This window comes from Schistocerca gregaria, chromosome 9 (genome assembly GCF_023897955.1).
Source record: "Schistocerca gregaria isolate iqSchGreg1 chromosome 9, iqSchGreg1.2, whole genome shotgun sequence".
Classification (NCBI taxonomy): Eukaryota; Metazoa; Arthropoda; class Insecta; order Orthoptera; family Acrididae; genus Schistocerca; species Schistocerca gregaria.
Window position 1 is genome coordinate 220300449 of NC_064928.1, and position 24201 is coordinate 220324649.

Consider the following 24201-nt stretch of genomic DNA (forward strand, 5'->3'; position numbering starts at 1 on the left):
GTATCGTTATGCATCAGCCGTATTTATAGGTCTTATTTGATTTACAATTCATTTTGACGTTAGGTTAAGCTATCTTAAGGCTTCTGAATATGGTAAATGTATCATTTGTCATGACTGTGCACACATTATCATACTATCTGTAGGTGCTTTTAAAACTGATTTATATATATATATATATATATATATATATATATATATATATATATATATATATATATATAACGTTAAACTAACACAATTCCAGTTTGCATTTGTAAAAAGTGGTAAAAGTGATAAAAAACTTAACAATAGGCAGGAGCCACAAATGGTATCTATATTATATCTTATTTGTAATTATTCTTCTAGTATCAGACGGCCCACAACATTGCAATAAAGCCATTCAGGGTGAAACTTCCTGGCAGAGTAAAACTGTTTGCTGGATCGAGATTAAAACTCTGGACCTGTTTCAAGGGCAAGTGCTCTATCGACTGAGCTATGTGAGTGTGACTCATGAGTTTCTCACAGCTTTACTTCTGCCAGTATCTCATCTCCTATCTTAACAAACTTCATAGAAGTTCTCCTGCAAAACTTGCAGAACATGGTTTACCCTTAGCCTGAGAAATGGACTGTGCACTGATACAAAACTTCCTGGCAGATTAAAACTCTGCGCCAGACTGAGATTCGAGCTCAGGACTGAATTCGAGTCTCGGTTGCACACACAATTTTAATCTGCTGAGAAGTTTCATATAAGCGCACACACTGATGCAGAGTGAAAATTTCATTCTGGAACCACTCAAAGTGGTCAGATGCACATGAGATTATTCATGTCATTGTTTAACTGTATTTTAAAACAATTTAACTACCTTGGCTGTGTATTACACTTCTGTCTTGTAATACATTCTGGTACCACCCCATTTAAGTGATGTGTTCTGTTCCACAGTGTCTGAACTGTTCTGTGTCACTGCCACAAGATGAGGACTACAGCCCCCCCCCCCTCCCCCCTCTTCTAAGGTTGATGCAGCCCAATATGATTCTCCACCCTACTGAATAATACTATGTGCTTCTGATCACTTTATGTGGCTTCACTGCTCTTACTTATTAATACCTCTGTTGTTACTATGCTTTAGGATGGACACTGTCCATAGCTCTTGACTTTGGCCAAGGTACTTTGATAGTTACATGTTCATCCAAAAATGGGAATTTAATGTAGTTCATGTACAATCAGTTTTAAAAGTAACTATAGATAGTTTAATATTACATTTAATACAATTATGACAAAATATATGTTTGCTGTACAGGCGACTGAAGATGGCGTAATGTAACATTGAAATCAGCTGTAAATACAATAAGACCTTTGAATACAATGAAAGTGTTGTCTGTAATGCATAAGGATGATGTTTGTGTTTGTTACAGATGGAGCATTCTGTTTGTCTACAAATGAGATGCGTTCTCTTGCCAGAAGAGCTTTATGTTTGGAAGAGTGCATTTAATTACTGTCTGTCTAGAGCAAGATGTCTTACTGAATGTACATTTGTGTCATTATCCAATAAGGGATGTATTTTTTCACCAATCTTTCAATGCCTCTCTCAGGTTTGCAGAAGATGACATAATACATTGTACTGTGCTCCACAATTTTGTTCACGCTCGTGACAGAGTAAAGTCTGGTGGTTTTAAAGATACAGAATATGGCTCGGCTAAAAATTTCAGCTGGAGTGTGACAAAAATTGGTCACAATAACTTAACAGACTACTTCGTCAGTAGTGCTGGTGAAGATGAAAAGCATTGTTCTCCAATTTTAGCCTCAAAATTGTACAGCTCAAAGTAGAAAATTGTAAGTTGTTGTCATCACTTAGCAACAAATAAAACTGCACGTACAGGTTGTACATATATGTGCAGTAAATACCTTGCTAAAGATTAATAAAAATTATGGCAACTACCTCTTGAGTTGTAAATGTGCTAATACCCCCATTATATAATCTACATATGTCATTTGAAGTCTTAGCCTTTTTAAGTTTGTTTACATACTATGGTATGGAACAGTCCCACACTGCTGGCCTGTTCTGTACTTTGTATCAAAAGGAGGAGATTAGTGTTTAACGTCCCTTCAATAACGAGGTCATTAGAGACAGAGCACAAGCTCGGATTAGGGAAGGTTTGGGAAGGAAATTGGCCGTGACCTTTCGGAGGAACCATCCTGGCATTTGCCTGATACGATTTAGGAAAACCACGGGAAACCTAAATCAGGATTGCCGCAGACAGGTTTGAACTGTCTCCTCCCAAATGCGAGTCCAGTGCGCTAACCACTGCACGACCCTGCTCGGTTTTGTATCAAAACTCTCTACTTCAGACATATTCAGAAAATCTTCTCTGATCTGGCCACTTAATGATAATCAGTGCCCGGTGGTCAAAAACATTAGAGGTGCTGACTTGACAAAATATGTACCAAAACTGTGCACGAAGAGCACACCACTAGTGGCAAGTTGTTCACTGCCTCCTGTGTGAAAGTTCCCACGTAGACACAAGTTATAAAGTGAGCAGCGGTGATTCTATTGATGGGCTGCAGTCAGCTGAAGACGGTACTCTGTATTTCTCGTCAAAAAGGACATTTAAGATTCAATGCAGAGCTAATCACTTTAGCTCTTTGTATCTCGATGCAATGCCTCCTGCGTTAAAGTGTCCTTAACACGACATGTATTGAGGACATTTTAATACAACAGATCTGTGCAAAAGACTATTTTTGTGTAATCACACATATAGCTTGTGGCCTGTAAGCTTACCATCCTGTTTTGTGACTCTTAAGTCTCCTACACTTTCAGCTTCACCAGTCTTCTTCTTAGATTCTCTAAAAAGTTAATAATGATTTGGCGCAACACTGTCAAGTTTACTTTTCAGTTCCTTTAAATTTATTGCTACTAAACATACAATGATCAACTTGCTTCTAATATATTATAATATGTAGATTTATCAACTCTGTTAGCTAAGCTACATAGGCTACACTTATAGGAGCGGGCTAGCATAAATTCATAAGTTTCTAATTAGCTAGAGCAGATGTAATGTAATTACTCGGAATAACTTTGCTCATTGATTGCTGGCTGCCGACTGACTTTGGAATTGTACACATTGAGTAATGACTACAGACTGGGTGACATAAACTTATGCATTGAGTGACAGGTGGTGCTGACTGAATGAACAAACTGACTAACATAGTGTGTGTTGGTCAATTACTCACTGCTGGCTTTGTTTGTGACACATATTTAAAGATGCGTGTTGAACAGATATTACAAAATGATAAAATATAAAGCTATTACATTTTAGGGCTACAAAAAAGTAACTGTGTTTTGGAAAAAGATTTACATTCTAAGGTTCAAACATTGCAGAAGATGGTAATTTTGAGTAGAGATAATTCCAGAAGTATGAAGTTTTCGGAAAAAGTAAAAGTTTTTTAAGGTAGAGCTTTCTTAAAACAAAGATTTGTTTGTGGAGTCAAATTTTGAAGTACATGTTATTTACGTGATTCACAAAACTGTGAATATTTCTTTAAATGAAATGTTTAATCAGAAACTAATTATACTGTTTTCATCAGTGGTATGGAAACTGTATATTGGATAATAAGCTTTAGCAAAATACAGTGTGAACAGAAATTTAGCAATTTTGTCTTATTGTGGTATACGCATTATGTGTAGGAAATTAAAGAGTGGGATTATACCAAGTGGGGCCACTCCATCTAACTATATTTTAGCCTGACTGAGGTGGTAGTGGCTCCACACAATGTTTTAGAACCATTGGTTTGTGTTGCTCTGTGGTATCCACCAGGTTTATGAAGCAACAGCTTACCTTAAAGTCATGTCTATCGATCAAGCCATTCATAGTTCAACAGTCTCAATTAGAACACAGTCCCAAAACGACGAGGTCTGTCTTAATGCTCCTACTTATGTGAAATATGAACAGACAAAAGTTTTAAAAGCAGACCTTGTTTTGGGATTGTCTTCTGAAGAAGGCTCCTGAAGTATGTGTGGCCAATGGCTCAATCAATAGACAGTAGCTTCACTCACAGCAAAATGTGAGACCCAGCACACAGTTCACCGGATGTCGGCAGGAGCGGCTTCTGCACCCACAGGATGTGACAGAAGCACCGAGGGACCGGGGTTCACATCTGGCATTTGGCTGTCGCTTTCCCCCCCATCACTCTGTCTGACATGGTGTAAGGCCGGATAGTGAGGGAAGGGGTGGGGAGTGAAAAGAGTATAAAGCAGGCATGATATACACCGAAGGCACTCGTATAGGTACCACCCGGAGACAGTGGCGATGACCACTGTCAAAATGTCATATTTCGCAAATGACTGCACCCGGCCGGACACCTGGAGAGACCAATATGAAGAGTTGATTCACCAGGAAAGCTGCAGATCCCACATTAGTGTCAAAATCAGCTACACACCAGCGCTGCCACCTGTCAGGCAGCACAGTGCTCAGAGGCGTCGCTTATTGTTTGACCCTCGTAATGGTGATTTAGTGAAGAATGTGTTCGTCTGTTGGCACGTAAAAAATTGCTGGGCAGAAAAGGAGGGGAAGTGAGTTACAGTAGCACAAGACTGCGAGTGAACTATGACAGAGGAGGGAAATATGCACAACGGATGCGGAGTAATTGTACGAGGTGTGCTAACCCGGGCCGTTCCCGTGCCTGCAGGTGCTTGCGCCTGGGTCTGGTGCCCCTGGCTTACCTGTGGCGGCGCGACCAGGAAGAGTTGCTGCAGGAGATGATCGACTGCGCCGTGGAGGCCGTGGTGATCAAGGTGGCTGCACTAGGACTGCACCCCTCCGTGCACCTCGGTCTCACGCTCACCGACCTCCAGCCCAACTTCCTCAGAATGGTGAGCCACCGTTACTTGCACGAGAGTACGTATCCCGGTCCTGGATGTTCCCGGTAAATGCGTAATTTGAATTCCTCACCAGGTAATTGCGGGTCAAGTGGTCTATTCTTCACAAATTTTTGGCAGTGGGACTCACTGCTGTGTTTTGGTGACTGCTGACATAATATTTGGAGCGGTGCCGCTTTTCCCCGTGACGAGTCTTTGAAACTGTCAGTGGTATTAAGTTTGAAACCACGTTGACAACTCTATTTGAGCTTGTGCTTACGTCAACTTACTTTGTTTGATTGCAACTACTGTGAACAGATGAAGCGTACGGTTCTAGGATGAACACTTTTATCTATGGACCAAATTTATATACAGGAGAATTTGAAGATATTATTTTGGTACAGGCCAACTTGCAACCAGCATGTTTCTGCTACTATATTGGCTATATTGGTGAGGCATTTGTCTTGTGACCACGTGGACAGGAAACTGTAAAAGGGTTTCTTTGTCATCAGAATGTTTCATCTTGGCAGCAGGTTCACTGTGCATGGAGAACAGTGAAATATAACAGTATATCATCCCTCTCTCTTCCTTGTTATTAAAATGTTTTGATTTTAATGTAAGATGTCATCGGGATTGTTGGAAAAAATTAAAGGATATTTAATGCGCTGTTGGTGTTTTGTATATTCTACACCCTCATAAATGCAGCTTACAAACAAGCCACCAATAATCAACATTGCTATGCTGGCACAAATATTTCTAAAAATGGGGACAGTTTTGCTTGTAATGGTTTAATTACATTATCCAAACTCACGGCTAGCTCAAAGGTAATCAGAACTAGCATGAAACTAATACTGTTTTTGCCCGTTAAATTAACTGTCGCAAAAAGAGAGGCGATATAACCACCTATGTAGCCTAAGGATTTGTACACATGATAAATGATTTCACATTGATGTCATACTGGCTTCATTTTAAGTCAGTAATTTCCTCGACAGAAACAATTTTAATTGCAAACTCAAAAATATGATGAAGCAGACCTAAGCCTTGGTACCTACTGCAGTTAAATCTGTCCGTGCAATTCCGTAAAAATTCTGATACAATTAACTTTGAAAATATTAATGCTTCAAAATATCATCAATATTCAAAGTAACTTGAGGATGAAGCCCAATATTTAATATTTTAATTAAATTTCACATAATAGCCACCTGTGCACTATTATGACAAAAGAAAGCCAGATGGGGACTCTTCTTCACAACTCATTTTAAATAATTACTTTTCATTTAAATATTTCCACAGGGAGCAGAGGTTTTAACACTTGGAGGACTGAGTGCGAGTGTGGACGCTCAACTGGCTAGTACTGAGTGATTTCACAGTTTTTCTGAAGTTTTTACAGCAGATTCTATACCACAGAAAATGGATTGCTCTTTTGCATATAAAAACTATGTCCATTACCTTCAGAGTACACATTTACATTAGTGACAAGGGTTGTACATTAATTTGAGAGTATGCTGTTTTCACAGTGATTTTTTAGGACCTCTAAGGGACATAGGATTTAAGTTGTTAGTTTTAAATGAATAACTCTTGAAATATGAACTTTTATTTTATTAGTAATCACACAGTTACATTGGCTTCTGTATGAAATATTTCGAAACATTTTGATAAACAAAGTCCTACATCACAGGTTGGGTGTCTTTCCTTGAAACTTTACAATATATGGCCTTCCTTGTTTCTGCACATACTTTGCACCTTCTCTGAGGCCACTTAGTTAATTTAGTGGATGGAATTAATTTTGGAAAATGTCTTCCACTTAGTCCGTTGATGGGTGAACTATTCTGAGAAGTGCACGAGTCTAAGAGGCCACCTTTGTGAAACAAGTTCTCTGCTAACTCTGTAATGTATTCAACCAGATGCTTGCTTGTATTTCACGATGTTTTGTACAAAATGTACAGTAATGAGCATGAAAATGCGAAAGAAAACTTTTTTCCACCACTTTATTTGTTTTCGTCCAAAAGGATAGTACACCATTAGCTGGTCGCTATGATCCACACCAGCTTTTTTACTATTGTAGTCCAAAACACAGTCTGACTTCACTTTTTTCACCATTCCAAATTCAGTTTTTACACTGACATTTGTTGCCGTCATTTTATGCTTTGTTGTCAAAAGAAAAACGTCCCTGTTGTCCTTCCATTTTACAAACAGAAAGTGATCTCGTCTGCGAAACGAAAGTTCATTTTTTTTTCAATTTCTGGCCAACAAGATCCCTTGGTAGTCCTTTTCTATTTTTCTGCACAGTACCAACTGCCTTAGTTCTTTTCCCCCACAAATAATCCAGTAAATCAGGGTTGGTGTAAAATCGGTGTGACCTTTATTATGAAATGAATGACACAATCTGTCTACAATGTGTAAAATGCTGTTATCGACATTAGATTGTTTCCCAGAACAAATTTCACAGTTCATGACATACCCACTTTCACATAGCATAAAAAATTTTACGCCATATTTATTAGGCTTATTTTTCATATACACTCTACAACTCAGTCTACCACGAAAAGGGCAAATTCCTTCATCTATAGTAATATTTTCGCCTGGCTTGTAAGCCTTTCCACTTTGGATCACACATCTGTTGAATATAGGTCTTACCTTATGAATAGGATCGTGACTTACCTGGTTTTCAGGATTATATGTTGCGTTATCTACGAGATGTAACATTCGTAGAATTAACAAAAATCTCTCTCTTGGCAGATACTTTGCCACAAATGAGGACTACAACACGGGATTTGTTGACAAGTAATCAGACAGTTTTGGTTTCTTGACTAGGCACATATGCAAAATAATACCAAAAAATTTATACAGTTCACTGAGTTTCACTGTTGTCCACTTACACCACACTGACTGAGGCTTCAGTTTTCCTGTAGCACTTAGTGTCTCTATTGTCATTCTAGCATAGCGGTTTGCCTCTCGTTTGCTCAGTCTCACCAGTTCTTCATTGAAAAAGTACTTGAAACCATCAAACACTGAAGAACGTTAGTCAATCCCATATTGAATTCCACAGGATTCAGAAAAAACAGGAAGCTGGGGAGCGATTGTATCGTCATCTGTCCACTGACCAGAAGAATATGGCAAATTGCAATGACCAGTTGTGTTTGTTGTGACAACGATGTCAACAGCCTCATCTTCAGTCTTCCTGCTGGTTCACTGTCCGAGGGATCGTTTTCATCTTATAAGAAAATTCATAAAAATTATCTTTTTTCTGACCAGGAATCAAACCACAAAATTACAGAAAATTCGGACAAAAAATAACTTACCATCACTAATGTCAAAATCTGCAATTTCTTCATTTAATTCTGAACCACTATTGTTCAATAAAAACTCTATTTCTTCATCTCACAAGGCCATGACAAAAATAAAGGGCAAAGCTATCAGCCGACAACAATTTAAAGTTTTGAACTGCTGCGCGCCTGTTGTAAGTTGAGTGAGAGTGCAGCAAAGCAAATGACTCAAAATATAGTCCTGTACAACCTCCAACAGTAACATATGCTGCCACCTTTTTCTTTTCTTGGTGCTAGGATGACAAGAGGGTACATTTAAACCTACAGAATATAAAAGTCATGCTCTGGCAGTCGTTAACATCGCTGCTAATTGGCCGACGCATGAGCTACGTCAATCGTCTTTTTGGGATACTGTTGGACCGATGTAGGAGCTGCGTCGCTCGTCTCGAAAGTGTTAAATAAGAACAGGAGAAATTAACTTTTTACCATATATTGTAAAAGAAAATACGTACATCAAATACTTAGTGCATCAGAACAGCTACGCGACTCAGTTCTTCAGCACCAGAGACAAAAGTAATCTTCGATCTTCGAACCAAGTCTTTTTTAACCTTAGTGAGATAAAATGTCTGTGGTTACAAAGAATGTTTTTATGTTGTACTGTTACTGTTTGATACCAAAAATACATATGTTATTAACATTTTAGCACAAAAAATATCATACTAACGAGTTGTAGGTTTTATAGTTATTTGTCATATTAGATATAGTTTTTATCGACAGAAATATACTCAGTTTTGTACTTTCTTTACACTTCACATTTTCGCGTCTGGTAGAGGCTTTGTTTAACGCTTATAGGGCTTTCCAGGAGATGTCACAATGGTGATGGCACGGAATCTTTTAGTCCATAGCATTATTTGTGCTCTTTTACAATTAGATAAATAAATAAATAAATAAATAAATTGAAAGTATGTGCTAAACCAGTACTTGAAGCAAGAACATAGCGTTTCGTGAGCTGTGCTCTTAACCAAGCGAACCATCCGGGCACAACACATAATTCACCTTGACAGGCTGTTGTCAAACTATGTCCCCACAATATCTTTTCTGCCAGGAGTGTTAGTCCTGCAAGGTATGCTGGAGAGCTTCTGTGAAGCACGGTGGGTTGAGAGTCGTACCTGGGTAGCTCAGTCGGTAAGAGCATTGTCTCCATAAAGTGAATTTCTGTGTTTGAATCCCGGTCTGGCACATGATCTTAATCTGCCGGAAAGATTATAAAAAGTAGATTCCACCTTAGGAGGCACAGGCTATTGTGTGTGGAGTACTGAGGTCACATTAGAGGGCAGGATGTAAAGCAAGTGAGGGCACAGTGGCATTCTGAGCCTGCAGAGTGCTGCCCCGCTCCCAAAATGAGCCAGACCGTCACTCCTCGGCAGTCACCTGAAAGACGCAGCGATCTCCACTGCTAAAACTTTGTGCAGAAGCAAGGATTTAACTTTGCAGAGTGCCTTAGAAGAATTTAAATTGTGACTCTTCAAGCTTTCCCAACAGGTTTGTTGTTAATGGTCTTCAGGGGTTTGCTGCCAGATGACGTGCAAATTCCACAATATTTGCTCGGAGCAACTGTCCGACTTCTTCAGGTGGCTGAGCCAGGTTTGGTTAAAGATGATCTTGGCCTGATTACTAGATGTCTCTTTCCTAACAGTTGATTTGGGTCTGTTCTGAGTCTGCCGGGAAGTAGATCACTCCCACATCAGATCCGGTCAATGAGTTGTTGGCTGGTGGGGTATCCGCACATCAATGCCCCATATATAGAACATGCGCGCAAACAATGCGCAGGCACAGAAATCGTGATTTAATAGCAGCCAATGCAGGATTCCATGCTGTGCTCAGTTGAAATCTCTCATCCCTATTGATGAGATTATCACCTGTATGGATGTGTGTTGCTTTCTTAATGATGTAATCGTAGAAAGTTGATGCTAAGGATAAAACTTCCGCCTTTTTATAAATTGTGTGATGTCCTATTATTCAGACAGTGTTTTGCAATTGCCGACTTGTCCGGTCGGCATAGCCGTGTGTGACGCTGGTGTTCATCACGGCGTTCTTGTACTGTGCCACACGTGTGGCCTATATATGCTGCCCCACATTGACAAGAAATCTTATATATGCCACATTACCTCAGGCAGCCCAAGATCATCTTTAACTGAACCACCTTCAACCATCTGAAGATGTCAGACTGTTACTCCAAGGAAATATTGTGGAATTAGCATATCATCTGGCGGCAAACGCGTGAAGACTACTTACAGAATTTAAGTTAGTAGATGTCTCTTTCTACGCTACCTCACCATATCCTCCGTCATAACTGAAGCTGCACTGGTTGCATGTATCTACCATGTTAATGGCATGTTATATTTTTGGTGTGTGTGTGTGTGTGTGTGTGTGTGTGTGTGAGAGAGAGAGAGAGAGAGAGAGAGAGAGAGAGAGAGAGAGAGAGAGAGAGAGATGACGATGACACTTATCCATCTGTGAAAGAATAAAATATTCTCCAATGACAGCTGTCTTCAGTGCCAGGAAAAGGTGGCTACACATGTAACAGCCTGGTTGACAAGCAGGCACGATAAAGCATTTTTCACAAGCATGCACAAATCTGTCACTAAAACATGTTGAACTCGGACAACCTTCAGAAGACTGGTCTGAGGTAGCGAATGATTTTGCATATAGCTGGAATTTTCCACACTTTGCTCACTGCATTGAAAGAAAATGTGCAGAGTGAGTTCCTTCAGCTGCAAATGGGTCATTTTATTTTAATTACGAACCTACTCATGGTATGGTTTTACAATCCACAGCAGATACGAATTGTAGATATATTGCTTTCTATTTTGGCAGAAACGACAGAATATTGGATAGAGATGTTCTTCAGAATAGTGGATATGAAAGGAGGTGCAACTATCGATTATGCAAAGGGCACATTATTGAGCATAGTTTTGGGATCTTGACAGCATTCTTCATATCATTATAAATTTGAAAATAGCCCATATTGATAAATTAGTAAAAGCAGCTATTGCTTTACATAATTATTTAACCCTTTCACGGCAATGGGTATCTATACACATCCTGCTATGCTGTTCCCCAAGTGTTGTGAAAGTATATATGCGCATTGCTTGGATTTTCCTACACTGATACGGACATACACTATGTGATCAAAAGTCTCTGGACACCCCCAAAAACATACGTTCTCATATTAGGTGCATTGTGCTGCCACCTACTGCGAGGTACTCCATGTCAGTGACCTTAGTAGTCATTAGACATAGTGAGAGAGCAGAATGGGGCGTTCCACAGAACTCATGGACTTAGAATGTGGTCAGGTGATTGCATGTCACTTGTGTCATATGTCCATATGCGAGATTTCCACACTCCTGAACATCCCTGGGTCCACTATTTCCAATGTGATAGTGAAGTGGAAATGTGAAGGGACACGGACAGCACAAAAGCTACAGTCTGTTGACTGACAGAGACCGCTGACATTTGAAAAGGATCGTAATGTATAATAGGCAGACATCTATCCAGACCGTCACACAGGAATTCCAAACTGCATCAGGATCCACTGCTAGTAATGTGACAGTTAAGCAGGTGGTGAGAAAACTTGGATTTCATAGTCGAGCGGCTACTCATAAGCCACACATCATGCTGGTAAATGCCAAACGACGACTCACTTGGTGCAAGGAGCATAAACATTGGATGACTGAACAGTGTAAAAATGTTGTGTGGAGTGACAAATCACAGTACACAATGTGGCGGTCCAATGGCAGGGTGTGGGAATGGTGAATGCCCAGTGAACGTCATCTACAAGCGTGTGTAGTGCCAACAGTAAAATTTGGAGGTGGTGGTGATATGTTAGTCATGATTTTCATAGAGGGGGCTTGGACTCCTTGTTGTTTTGAATGGCACTATCACAGCACAGGCCTACATGTATGTTTTAAGCACCTTTTGCTTCCCACTGTCGAAGAGCAATTCGGAGATGGCGATTGCGTCTTTCAACACGATCGAACACCTGTTCATGATGCACGGTCTGTGGCAGAGTGTTTACATGACAATAACATCCCTGTAATGGACTGGCATGCACAGAGTCCTGACCCGAATCAAACAGAACACCTTTAGGATGTTTTGGAATGCCAGTTTCATGCCAGGCCTCACAGACCAACATCGATACCTCTCCTCAATACAGCACTCCGTGAAGAATGGGCTGCCATTCCCCAAGAAACCTTCCAGCACTTGATTGAATGTATGCCTGCGATGGTGGAAGCTGTGATCAAGGCTAAGGGTAGGCCAACACCATATTGAATTCCAGCATTACCGATGTAGGGCACCACACACTTGTAAGTCATTTTCAGCCATGTGTCCGGATACTTTAGATCACATGGTGTATAAATGCGCCCTGATCCACTGACATCTCATTGCTGCTGACAGCTTAGTTCTATGTCTCAGTGAATAAAAAAAGTTTCAAGTATATATTGTACAAAATATGTGCCTCATTGTGTGCTATCATTTGCAGGAAACCTGGTCTCTATATCTTGAATCATTTATAAGATGTCACGATTGTTATATACATAATTTGCAATGTGCAAGGAGGTGAATGGGTGCTATGCACTCTACCTTCCTTCGGATATAAAATGCAGTAATTCGAGAACAAAATGAGATATTCTTCTGATATTAGTTTTAAATAAAATTTTGATACATTTTCAGTATGTCATTCACTGCAATGTATAAACTAAAATCAACCATATGCAAACTTTATACAGTGTATTTTTACCTCTGCAAACACTTTAAAATTTCATGCAGTGTTTCACTTAATTTTTTGCAGCCCAGTACGTATGAGAGGTAACAAAAAGAAATCCAGTCCTTCATCAAGCAAATATATCAGACTGTTAGATGTTTAAAAATCAAATTTTTTCGCCACATAGTTTTCGAAAAACTGGATGATAAATATTTCATATTGACCAGAACACCATCTCTCAGTACAGACAGTATTCTACTTAATTTGATGCAGTGCAGTATTTATGAGGAATAACTAAAAGAAATTGAGTTCTTTGCTAAGTGAAGATATCAGACTGTAATATGTGCAAAAATCAGTTTTTTTCATGTAATAGTCTTTGAAAAATCAGGTGATAAATATTTTATATCAGGCGGAATGCCATCTTGCAGTGCAAGTACCAGAATTTGGCGAGCAGTACAGCCATAACAAAAGCAGCCTCAGTACAGAATGTGAAGAGGTTTCCTGTAGCAGCTAGACCTGTGCCACAGTCTGTCTTGTTAGTTGCGTGGTTGGTGCAGTGGATTGCTAAGTGAAGGGGCCTGGGTTCAATTCCTGGCTGGGGGTGGAGATTCTCTCTACTTGCGGGCTGGGTATTGTGTTGTTCTTACATTCGTATTGTCATAACTGACATTGTTATTGTGTTGGCTGAAAGGGTAAGGCATAAAAAAAATCCATGTTCCATGTGTGCTGGCTCATTGTCAGATACTTCAAATGTGTTCCCTTTAGAAAGCTCTATCTCTGAAAACAATCTGTTTGATGCTGAATGTGTTAGTGAAGAGTTCATAATCTACATTATAATGGAGAACAAGTGCTGTGGCCACAAAACTTGTATGTTAACAAAATGAAATCAGAATAAGTAAAATAAAACTATATATGTGGAACTTTTGGATAAACAAATAAAGGCGAATATCTTCAACAGAGCTATTGTAACTAACTACCAGTATTCATGAAAGCCTACGTCAGTCACTACTCTTTCTTCTAAATTAGTTGAGAAACTTCTGATTGTTCCCTGCTCATTCAGAAAGCTAAACAAGTGAAAATGACACAGCACTAGATTGTGTATCTTATATGAAGCTGCCCTTAATTTAAACTGCTTTTTATATTTTTTAACTACATCTTCCTCTGCTATGTAATAAATTGCTATGTATGTAACAAGATGAGGGTCATACATGGTCTCTCTTTTTGCTTTATCACAATATGCCATTGATTTAATATTCCACTAGATAGGCATGAATAAAATTTTTCAGCAACTCGCAGTTGATATGTTTCAAATAGCTAGACATAATTGCTACAAAAACTCAGTGACTTGCGCTGTACAAACCTCCTCACTATTAGTACTCATCCTTGCAGAAGTGAAACATGATTGAGCGCAAAGCAGCTCGTACCGTCATAATGCTTGCACAACATTGTCCTATCCACATTCAAGCATGCCTGTGCAGCATGCTTTATTCTGCGTGCAGTTACTTGTGTAGCCCCCTTAAAGCCAAGCCATTTCAGTTAGCATTTCAGTAATTAACTAGTCTCCACTAGGACTACTGAGGAAATAAAATATTTTTCGCTTTTAAAATAAACAAAAAATAAAAAAAATAAAATGTGATTCATTTTAATGTAGTACATCTCATTTATTGTATAACCACACTCAGAGCAGTAAATAATTCACCAAAGCAGAGAAGAAATTTCCACCTTTGTCAGTAGGTGCCTTCATATTTATGTGGAGATCAGCCCTTTGGTAATTTGTGTATCATTGAGTATAATGTTTATGATGTTTTTGCAGATATCTGTAATTTCATTTTTGCGACATGTGCTGTAGGTGACAACGGCCCAAATAAATACAGCTCATTCTGTGTTTTATGTGACATACATGATTAACAGAAAAAAACCTGTCAATTTTTTGTTACAAACAAAAAAATTCTTAAAGGGTAATTTTATGTGATCCCAAATTAATCTAGTGCTATATGATACACAAAAATGGTGAGACAATAACATGAACAACAACCACTACATCAGCTGTGGCCAAGTAATGTTGCTGCGTGGCTGTATATATTGCAGATAGACAGAATGGCATGGGCCAGCACACTAGGTGAGACAGTGAGTGATGGATAGAAAGACATGGCCAACATGTTTGTGTTTGTTGTTGCTGACTGCTTACGAGCAAGTCACATAACTGCAGTACTAGTATGCTCTGATACAGTTATATTGTTACACACACTTTTGCTGAACATTTGTAGGCTGTGTCTTCTAATACCACCACCTCCTCCTCCTCCTTCTCCTGCTCCTCTTGTGTGCCATGCTTCCTGTCTGCTGTTGCCATGCAGCAGCACTACTCAGTTGCAGTTTGACTACTGGCTGTTGTCCGTGCCTTGCTATCTCTTTTAAGTTGTCTTACTGAATCAAATATTGCAATAGTCTAATAAAGGAGCACTTTATGAATGCCTATATTCACTGAAGAGCCAAAGAAACTGGTAACCTGCCTAATATCATGCAGAAGTGCCACTGCACGACGTGGCATGGACTTGACTAATGTCTTAAGTAGTGATGAGGGAACTGATACCACAAATCCTGCAGGACTGTCCATAAATGCATGAGAGTACAAGGCGGTGGAGATCTCTTCTGAATAGCACGTTGCAAGGCATCCCGGATATGCTCAACATTGTTAATGTCTGGAGAGTGGAAGTGTTTAAACTCAGAAGAGTGTTCCTGGAGACACTCTGTAGCAATTCTGGGTGTGTGGAGTGTCACCTTGTCCTGCTGGAATTGCCCAAGTCCGTTGGAATGCACAGTGAACATAAATGGATGCATGTGACCAGACAGGATGCTTATGTGTACCAGACAGGATGCTTATGTGTGTGTCACCTGTAAGAGTCCTTTCAAGACCTATCAGGGGTCCCATATCACTCCAACTGCACATGCCCCACACCATTACAGAGCATCCACCAGCTTGAACAGTCCCCTGCTGACATGCAGGGTCCACGGATTCACGAGGTTGTCTCCATACCCGTACACGTCCATCCGCTCGATACACTTTGAAACGACACTCGTCTGACCGGGCAACAAGTTTCGTGAACAGCCCAATGTCAATGTCGACAGGCCCAGACAAAGAATAAAGCTTTGTGTCGTGCAGTCATCACGGGTAATAGAGTGGGCCTCCGGCGCCAAAAGCCCATATTGATGATGTTTCGTTGAATGGCTTACATGGTAACACTTGTTGATGGCCCAGCATTGAAATATGCAACTATCTGCAAAAGGGTTGCACTTCTGTCAGTTTGAACAATTCTCTTCAGTTGTTGTTGGTCCCGTCCTTGCAGAATCATTTTCCAGCCACAGCGATGTCAGAGATTTGATGTTTTATCGGATTCTGGTATTCAGAGTACACTTGTGAAGAGGTCATATGGGAAAATTCCCACTTTGCCGACTACAACACCACATTCGAACTCACTTAAGTCTTCATAATTTACCATTTTAGCAGCAGTAACCAAACTAACAACTGCACCAGACATTTTTTTGTCTTAGACAGGCATTCTTGACCGCAATGCCGTATTCTGCCTCTTTATATATCTCTGTATTTGAATACACATGCCTACACCAGTTTTTTTGGTGCTTCAGTGTGAAATTCCATTTTAAAAATTACGTTGCTTGTAACAAGAAACAAACTTACGTTTTCCATCATGTCTGGGTGACTTGTGAACTGGGTCATTCTGTCAACACTCTGGGAAAAAATAAATAAATAAATAAATAATTTGCAGATACCTGCCAAACTGACGAAGGTAATGCCCCAGAATGCTCTTAGCAGAAACACTCAGTATTTCTTATGGTCCTCACACAGCTTCTCCTTTTTAAAATAACTGAAGCAACTTAACATCCAATCCATCAGATCTGTGTCCATATTTGCCAGGTAAGCCGCGTAAGGTGCTGACATTAGTCAATACTAGCTAACTTCACCATATATTGTGTTACTCTTGACAGTTACTTTCAGCTCGCAAAAATAATTTCATTTTTAAGAAAAAGTAGATGTATCTCATTTAACTACGTTCATTTTTATCTCGCTATGTGCTGCTCAACTGGAACTGTTGTTCACAATCGTATGGAGTGGATTTTGGATAATCTTTGCATGTAACATTGTGTGGAGTGGTTTAGTCTGTTCAGCGCAAAAGCAATTACTGCATGTAAATTGTAATTACTTGAGAGAAACAAACCTGTTGATCCTTTGCAGAAGGAGAAGTACGGGCTGAATGTTTGTGGTGAAGGTGGAGAGTATGAGAGCTTTACATTGGACTGTCCCCTGTTCACCAAGACCATTGTCATGTGAGTACTGCAGCAAACTAACAGTTTTTTCTGTGACTAGCAGTGTTCAAAAGGTTTTTGAAGATGGGTTATAGAAAGTATGTTTATAACTATTGAAATATAGGTTTTTTGCTCGTGATTTTGTGGAAATTGTATTGGAAGTTTAGCAACACTACAATCAGTCTGAATGGCTGATGAACTTTCGGTGGTTAATCACGGTTGATGACTGTGTTGATACGAAGATAGACACCTCAATCTATGATAGCTCATTAAAGAGTGATTCATTGTACCTCTTGCATCGATTACCTTATTGAGAGTATCGCACTGAGGATATCTAATTACTAATGTAATGCTTGTAATACAAAGTATGTTTCAGGTTTGTGAAGAAAATATTTTTGTTGATCCTCTCCCCTGACTGCTGCTAACAGTTAATTCTCCATTTGCTTGTAACTGATGCACCGCTGCCCCCTCCACATTTTGAACTCACTGACATTAGGCCACTGCTGTGTGTAAAGCGAGAGAGAACAGAAACTGCCAAAAAATGAATAATGAAACAGGCCTTCTTTGATAAGGTGCAGCGCAGTACACAACAATAAAGAATTGAACTAAAAGAAGTTGTGGCTCTTCTGAGACTATGTATCCGTACATCACACAAAGACACACACAAAATTTCGAGCTTTCGCAACCGGCGGTTGCTTGGTCAGGAAAGAGGGAAGGAGAAGAAAAGATGAAAGGATGTGGATTTTAAGGGAGAGGGTAAGGAGTCATTCCAATCCCGGGAGTGGAAAGACTTAGAAAAAAAGGATAGGTATATACTCGCGTGCGCACACGCACACACACACACGCGCGCGCACACACACACACACACACACACACACACACACACACACACACACACACACACACACATCCATATATAAGACTTACCAAGCGGGAAAGCGCCAGTAGACAGGCACAATAATTAAAACACACAAACAATCACACAAAATATCTAGCTTTCGCAACCGACGGTTGCTTCTTCAGGAAAGAGGCAAACGAATCTGCTCCAGTCCTGAATCCCTGAAATCCTGCCCTGAAATGAGATCCATCCTTCATGAAATCCTCCCCAATCCACCAAGAGTGTCTTTCCGCCGTCCACCTAACCTTCGTAACCTCTTGGTTCATCCCTATGAAATCCCCAAACCACCTTCCCTAACCTCTGGCTCCTACCCTTGTAACCGCCCCCGGTGTAAAACCTGTCCTACGCACCCTCCCACCACCACCTACTCCAGTCCTGTAACCCGGAAGGTGTACACGATCAAAGGAAGAGCCACGTGTGAAAGCACCCACGTGATTTACCAACTGACCTGCCTACACTGTGATGCTTTCTATGTGGGAATGACCAGCAACAAACTGTCCATTCGCATTAATGGACACAGGCAGACAGTGTTTGTTGGTAATGAGGATCACCTTGTGGCTAAACATGCCTTGGCGCACGGCCAGCACTTCTTGGCACAGTGTTACACCGTCCGGATTATCTGGATACTTCCCACCAACACCAACCTATCCGAACTCCGGAGATGGGAACTCGCCCTTCAGTATATCCTCTCTTCTCGATATCCGCCAGGCCTCAACCTCCGCTAATTTCAAGTTGCCGCCGCTCATACCTCACCTGTCTTTCAATAACTTCTTTGCCTCTGTACTTCCGCCTCGACTGACATCTCTGCCCGAACTCTTTGCCTTTAAATATGTCTGCTTGTGTCTGTGTATGTATGTATGGATGGATATGTGTGTGTGTGTGTGTGTGTGTGTGTGTGTGTTTGTGTGTGTGTGTGTGTGTGTGTGTGCGCGCGCGAGTATATACCTATCCTTTTTTCCCCCTAAGGTAAGTCTTTCCGCTCCCGTGATTGGAATGACTCCTTACCCTTTCCCTTAAAACCCACATCCTTTCATCTTTCCTTTTCCTTCCCTCTTTCCTGACGAAGCAGCCGATGGTTGCGAAAGCTCAAATTCTGTGTGTGTGTGTGTGTGTGTGTGTGTGTGTGTGTGTGTGTTTTATTCATTGTGCGTATCTACCAGCACTTTCCCGCTTGTTAAGTCTTGGAATCTTTGTTTTTAATATATTTTTCCCATGTGGAAGTTTCTTTCTATTTTATATATATATATATACTTTCCTTCCACATCCCCTCCTAAACCACTGAACTGATTTCAACCTTGGAACACACATCATATATTTTCTGGTAAGAATCACTGTGGAGGTAAGAACCACCTACCTATCAAAGTAGTGGGGGGTGAGAAGGCAGTGTAGTCCACAATGCATGAATATTCAGACTTTATGCATCTAGTATTTGAGGATGAGAGCACTTAGTGACTTGCGACAAACTTTACACATAATTTCAAACCTTTACAATACTTTTCGTTCTTGAGGACCTCCACAGGATGATGAAAGGAAGAAAGTGTATCACTCATTACATTTTTGCTGTTCATGCAGTAAAATTGCTACATCAGGCGTGACATTTTAATGTATTGCTTCTTTAGTACTAACTTTATTTGTGACACATTTTGCAGTCAGTTGTCACATATACCACCGAATGTGCTTGGAAAATTATATCATTGTACAAGACATAGATCAGGAGATACTTTATTTCAGTTTCTGTAGTATTATGTCACATCTCCAACAACTTTAATCTTGGCACAATTCAGTGCACATTTAACCTATACAGACACAGACTCCGATTCATTTACTTTACGACGATTCCTCGTCCTAAGAACCGACGGCATTGTAGACATATAGTAAGACGAACTACGATCTCTGTTGTACACTTCACATATCAGAAATGTACAATAACTTCTGGGCTGTTAAAATCTCCAGTCCTGATTCAGTCTACAGTTTACCACCACGAACTAGAGCTACAGTAACCCAACCGTTACCATGTGCACTAACATCAGCATTAGTAAGTGTAAAATTCAGTACGCATCCACAAAACACTTGAAGGACCACGAAGAATAACTTGCGCACCTACTCCGCCCTTTGTAGTAATCGATATATTATCGATAGTTTTATACGCTGTAAGGCACTTACACTTTATCTTCGTAAAATAACATGGCCTAACTAGTCTGTGTCGATGCTGCTGCATGTGCAGCTGCATGATGACTCATGCCGTCTTATCAGAAACGTCACTCATGTAGCTGCCAGTTATCAGACCACAACTTCTGGCCTCCAGCAGCGCGCTGAGTCCCTTATCTACTTCTAGGTTTCTTTTTTGCTCTCATGTAATCTTTATTATTATTATTTTATTTTCTCAAGGAAAGGACAGGTACTGTACTTCAGTTTCTGTAGTAATGTGTCACACCACCTACACAGCATAACATAGTTCAGGAGATATGATGCCGTAAACCGGAGATGTGTGAAAACATTTTAAACATGCGCAGTGTCACCTTGCTCATTTGTTATAAAATGATTCCGCCAGCTACATGCTTTTATTTAAAACACAGTTAACAAGTCTGCAAAGTTTGCAGCAGTGTGCGATCGGTCAGTAGGTGGTATCTGGCAAGCTAGGATTAGGTAAATCAGATCACACATTTACATTCTCCTCCTGACAAAAGTTTATTCAAATGGGAAGTTAGCTTGCACCAACCTCTTCCTCTCTGATTCCCAAGTAAAGACCTGATATCTTCAACTTTTATAGTCCTGTCTTCCTCAGTTGTGTGTAATATTAGGGTATATTGATAATTTTTACTTATGGACCGTGTAACAGGGCTTCAAAATAGCATATAAGCCTGGGCAAACCCTTCAATCACACCTAAGCCAGCCAGCTACCAAGAGGGACAAATTCCAACAATCAGGAATATATAAACTTGAATGTCAAAGTTGTGATGCAGTATACATAGGCATGACATGCAGGAATTTTGAAACGAGATACAAAGAACATATCAGATGTTGGAAGTATGAAACAAACCATTCCACATTTGCAGAGCATTTAAAACACTACAACCATCATCCTACAGACATGGAACAAGAAATGAAAATAATGAGAATAAGCAACCATGACAAACATCTTATACAAATGCAAGAAAACTTCCACATCCAGAAAGCCATAGCAGAAAACAAACATGTGATAAATGAACAAACACACATCAGCACAGGCTCCCTACTACACTTAATAAAGGAAATGATAACATATAAAAAAAAAACCACTTCCCCACACCATCTGGACACACACACACACACACACACACACACACACAGTCAAAATAATAATAATAATAATAATAATAACACCAAAATACACACACACACAAATGCATACATGAACAGACCACAGATACTTCAATAGTTATACTCATAAGTTTGGCAATAACATTTGATCTTTGGCAAAAACAGTTGACAGTCGGCAACAGAAACCAAAACATTGCATTACAACAAGCGTTCAGTGCATAGTGCTGTGGAATGTGGAAAAAACCGCAAATTGGCGTTGTTCTTCACAACACCAAAAATGCAACAGGAGCGTAATATGTAAGACATTGTCCACGCAACCTGTAAGTACAGTTCAAAACATTACAACCTAATAGGAAATACCAACCACCAGAACTGTTTATAACCTATAAGCACAATGACAAAAATGTAAATAAAATAACTATACATATGTACATATTCCAGGCCACTGATGATCCCTTGCAGAAAATAAAGGTGAAACATGCATGGCACTAAAATTGTGTTTTATTCAGTTGCTGTCAGACGGTCCATAAGTAAAAATTATCAGTATACCGTAAAAAGACCTGATAGTTCCCACATGCTGACCAGCAGTTCTATCTCATAATTTTATAGTTTTCTCCAGTGATTTTTTCTTTCACTATAGGATTTAATCAGCAAGTTTCAGAATGTATTGAAAAATTAAAATAGAAAATTGCAGTGACAGCTGCAGTGACTTTCTGGTGCACTACAGTAGGAACTTAATCAGTATTGGGATACACAAACATTACTGAAACGATATTAAGATGGCAATTATTTCAGTTTTTCTCACTCGTCCATTGTTAAAGCACATTCTTCTTCTTCTTCTTATTTCTTTTCCAGTAATGTTGTGGTCCCTACAGTTCGCCGGCCTGTGCTCAGGCCTTAATTGCCTGTATGCGCATGTGTGAAATCTGAATTTATAGATGGAAGTGCAAAAGGACATCTTCTACCAGTTTTTTTGGGAAGCTATTTGTTCAGCACATTTGGACATAAAAGGTGAAGTGTGTTGGAATATAACCCTGTAGGAAAATAACATGGCTCTATTGTAATTTGTCGGAAAGTAAACAATGCAGCATATCTAAATAGTTGACAATTTAGTGGCATATCTAGATAGCTGACAATTTAGTGGTGTTGCTGCAAACATACTGAGATGTTAAGAGTGCAGTTTTCCATTATTATAATCTGTTCCCTGCTTTTATGGAATAAATAACAGTGAAGTTCGGCAGTTCTGTTTGATCAAATATGATGGTTGTGCTGATGTACAGATATCTTGAAATGAAAAATTTCCTTGTCTGCATGCCATGTTTCATTTATCTTTTTCAAACTTGAGGTATTGAATTGCCTACAGGTCTAATAAAACAGAGAGTTGTAATATTTAAGCTTTCAGACAAAGTTCATCGTCAGAAGTAGTCATTCACAAAAGAACCCCCCCCCCCCCCCAATCTCTCTCTCTCTCTCTCTCTTTCTCTTTCTCTTTCTCTTTCTCTTTCTCTTTCTCTTTGTGTGTGTGTGTGTGTGTGTGTGTGTGTGTGTGTGTGTGTGTGTGTGTGTGTGAACGTTGTCCAAAAGATTAATATTACAGCATTCTTTTTCATTATGCCTGTTTGTGACTCATTGCCTCCTCTTTGTGGGGAGCAGCATATTCTTTCTGTGTTGTTGTTATTTCATCTCAGATTGTCCATTTTTTTTTTTAATTTGAAAACTTGACACAGTTATGATGATTAATCTCTGTGACGTAACTGAGTTTCATATTTTGTGACACAACTGTTATGTATAGTTTGTATTAGTCTCTCTTGTTAGTTGAGTTTGAAATACTGAAGTGAAAACAGTAGTGGATGATAGTTTCTAATGTGTGGCTTTTTAATAACCTAGCTTTTACTTCATTGGTACTTCGCTTACTTTTGATTTACAATTATAAAGCTATCAGTTTTATTAAACTTATGAAAGCATATAATTAATCTGTTTGACATTGGCTTTTCTCTCTCTCTCTTACAAGAGAAACTCCCCATTGCACCCCCCTCAGATTTAGTGGTAAAATGGCCCAGTGGATAGCCTGTCAAAAACTGAGGGCAGATCAGGTGTGAAAACAGGAAGGAGGTGTACTGCACTGTGAAAAAAGAAGGAAAATAGTAACAGTGAAAGACCAAGCTCAAGCTGTTCAATATCGAGTGTGTGTCAGCACACACCAATGTCATGGTTATGTTGTCATGGTGTTGGACTGTGATGCAGGAGAGCCATGTTCAAATCTCCCTCATATCCTTACCCTCCCCCCCCCCCCCCCCCCCCCCCCACACACACACACACATGCAGACAGAATTATGAACTGTCCGTCCTGTCATTGACACATCTGTTCTCCATCTATAGTCTTGGAAATTATCAGACTGTACATTGCTTATAGAATGTGAGTCATGCTGTAAGAATATATTACCCTCACAAATAAATGTGAAGAGTAGTGAGAGCAGGCGAGATGACACATAGGCCTCTCATAGAAATGAAAATAACAAATAAACAGGTGTGAACTATGTTACAGCAAAGGAATCCAAGGGTCATAACTTCAAAAATGGAATGCAAGAGTCATAACAAGGCACTTTTGTAGAATGAATAGGGTGTATGTACATCTGGGGGTTCCTTTCTTACTGTCTGCTTTTGCAGAACAATAACACACCACTACAGACACAAATTTGAACACAGTGAACAGACATCTCAATGGCTGGATGCACGGTTCATAATTTTGTGGGTGGGTGGGTGGGTGGTTGGGTGGGGTAATGAAATGGTGCACAAGCGTGATTTGAACTTGGATCTCCC

General features: G+C 39.8%; 1 protein-coding gene across 1 annotated transcript in view; it reads left to right on the top strand.

The window, feature by feature from the left end:
• The window catches only part of LOC126292005 (uncharacterized), a 101310-nt gene that overhangs the window by 31656 nt on the left and 45453 nt on the right, over positions 1-24201 (top strand). The window contains exons 4-5 of the mRNA XM_049985789.1: positions 4664-4847; positions 17113-17204. Of these exons, the coding sequence (XP_049841746.1) occupies positions 4664-4847; positions 17113-17204 (276 nt within the window). The remainder of the gene's footprint in view (positions 1-4663; positions 4848-17112; positions 17205-24201) is intronic.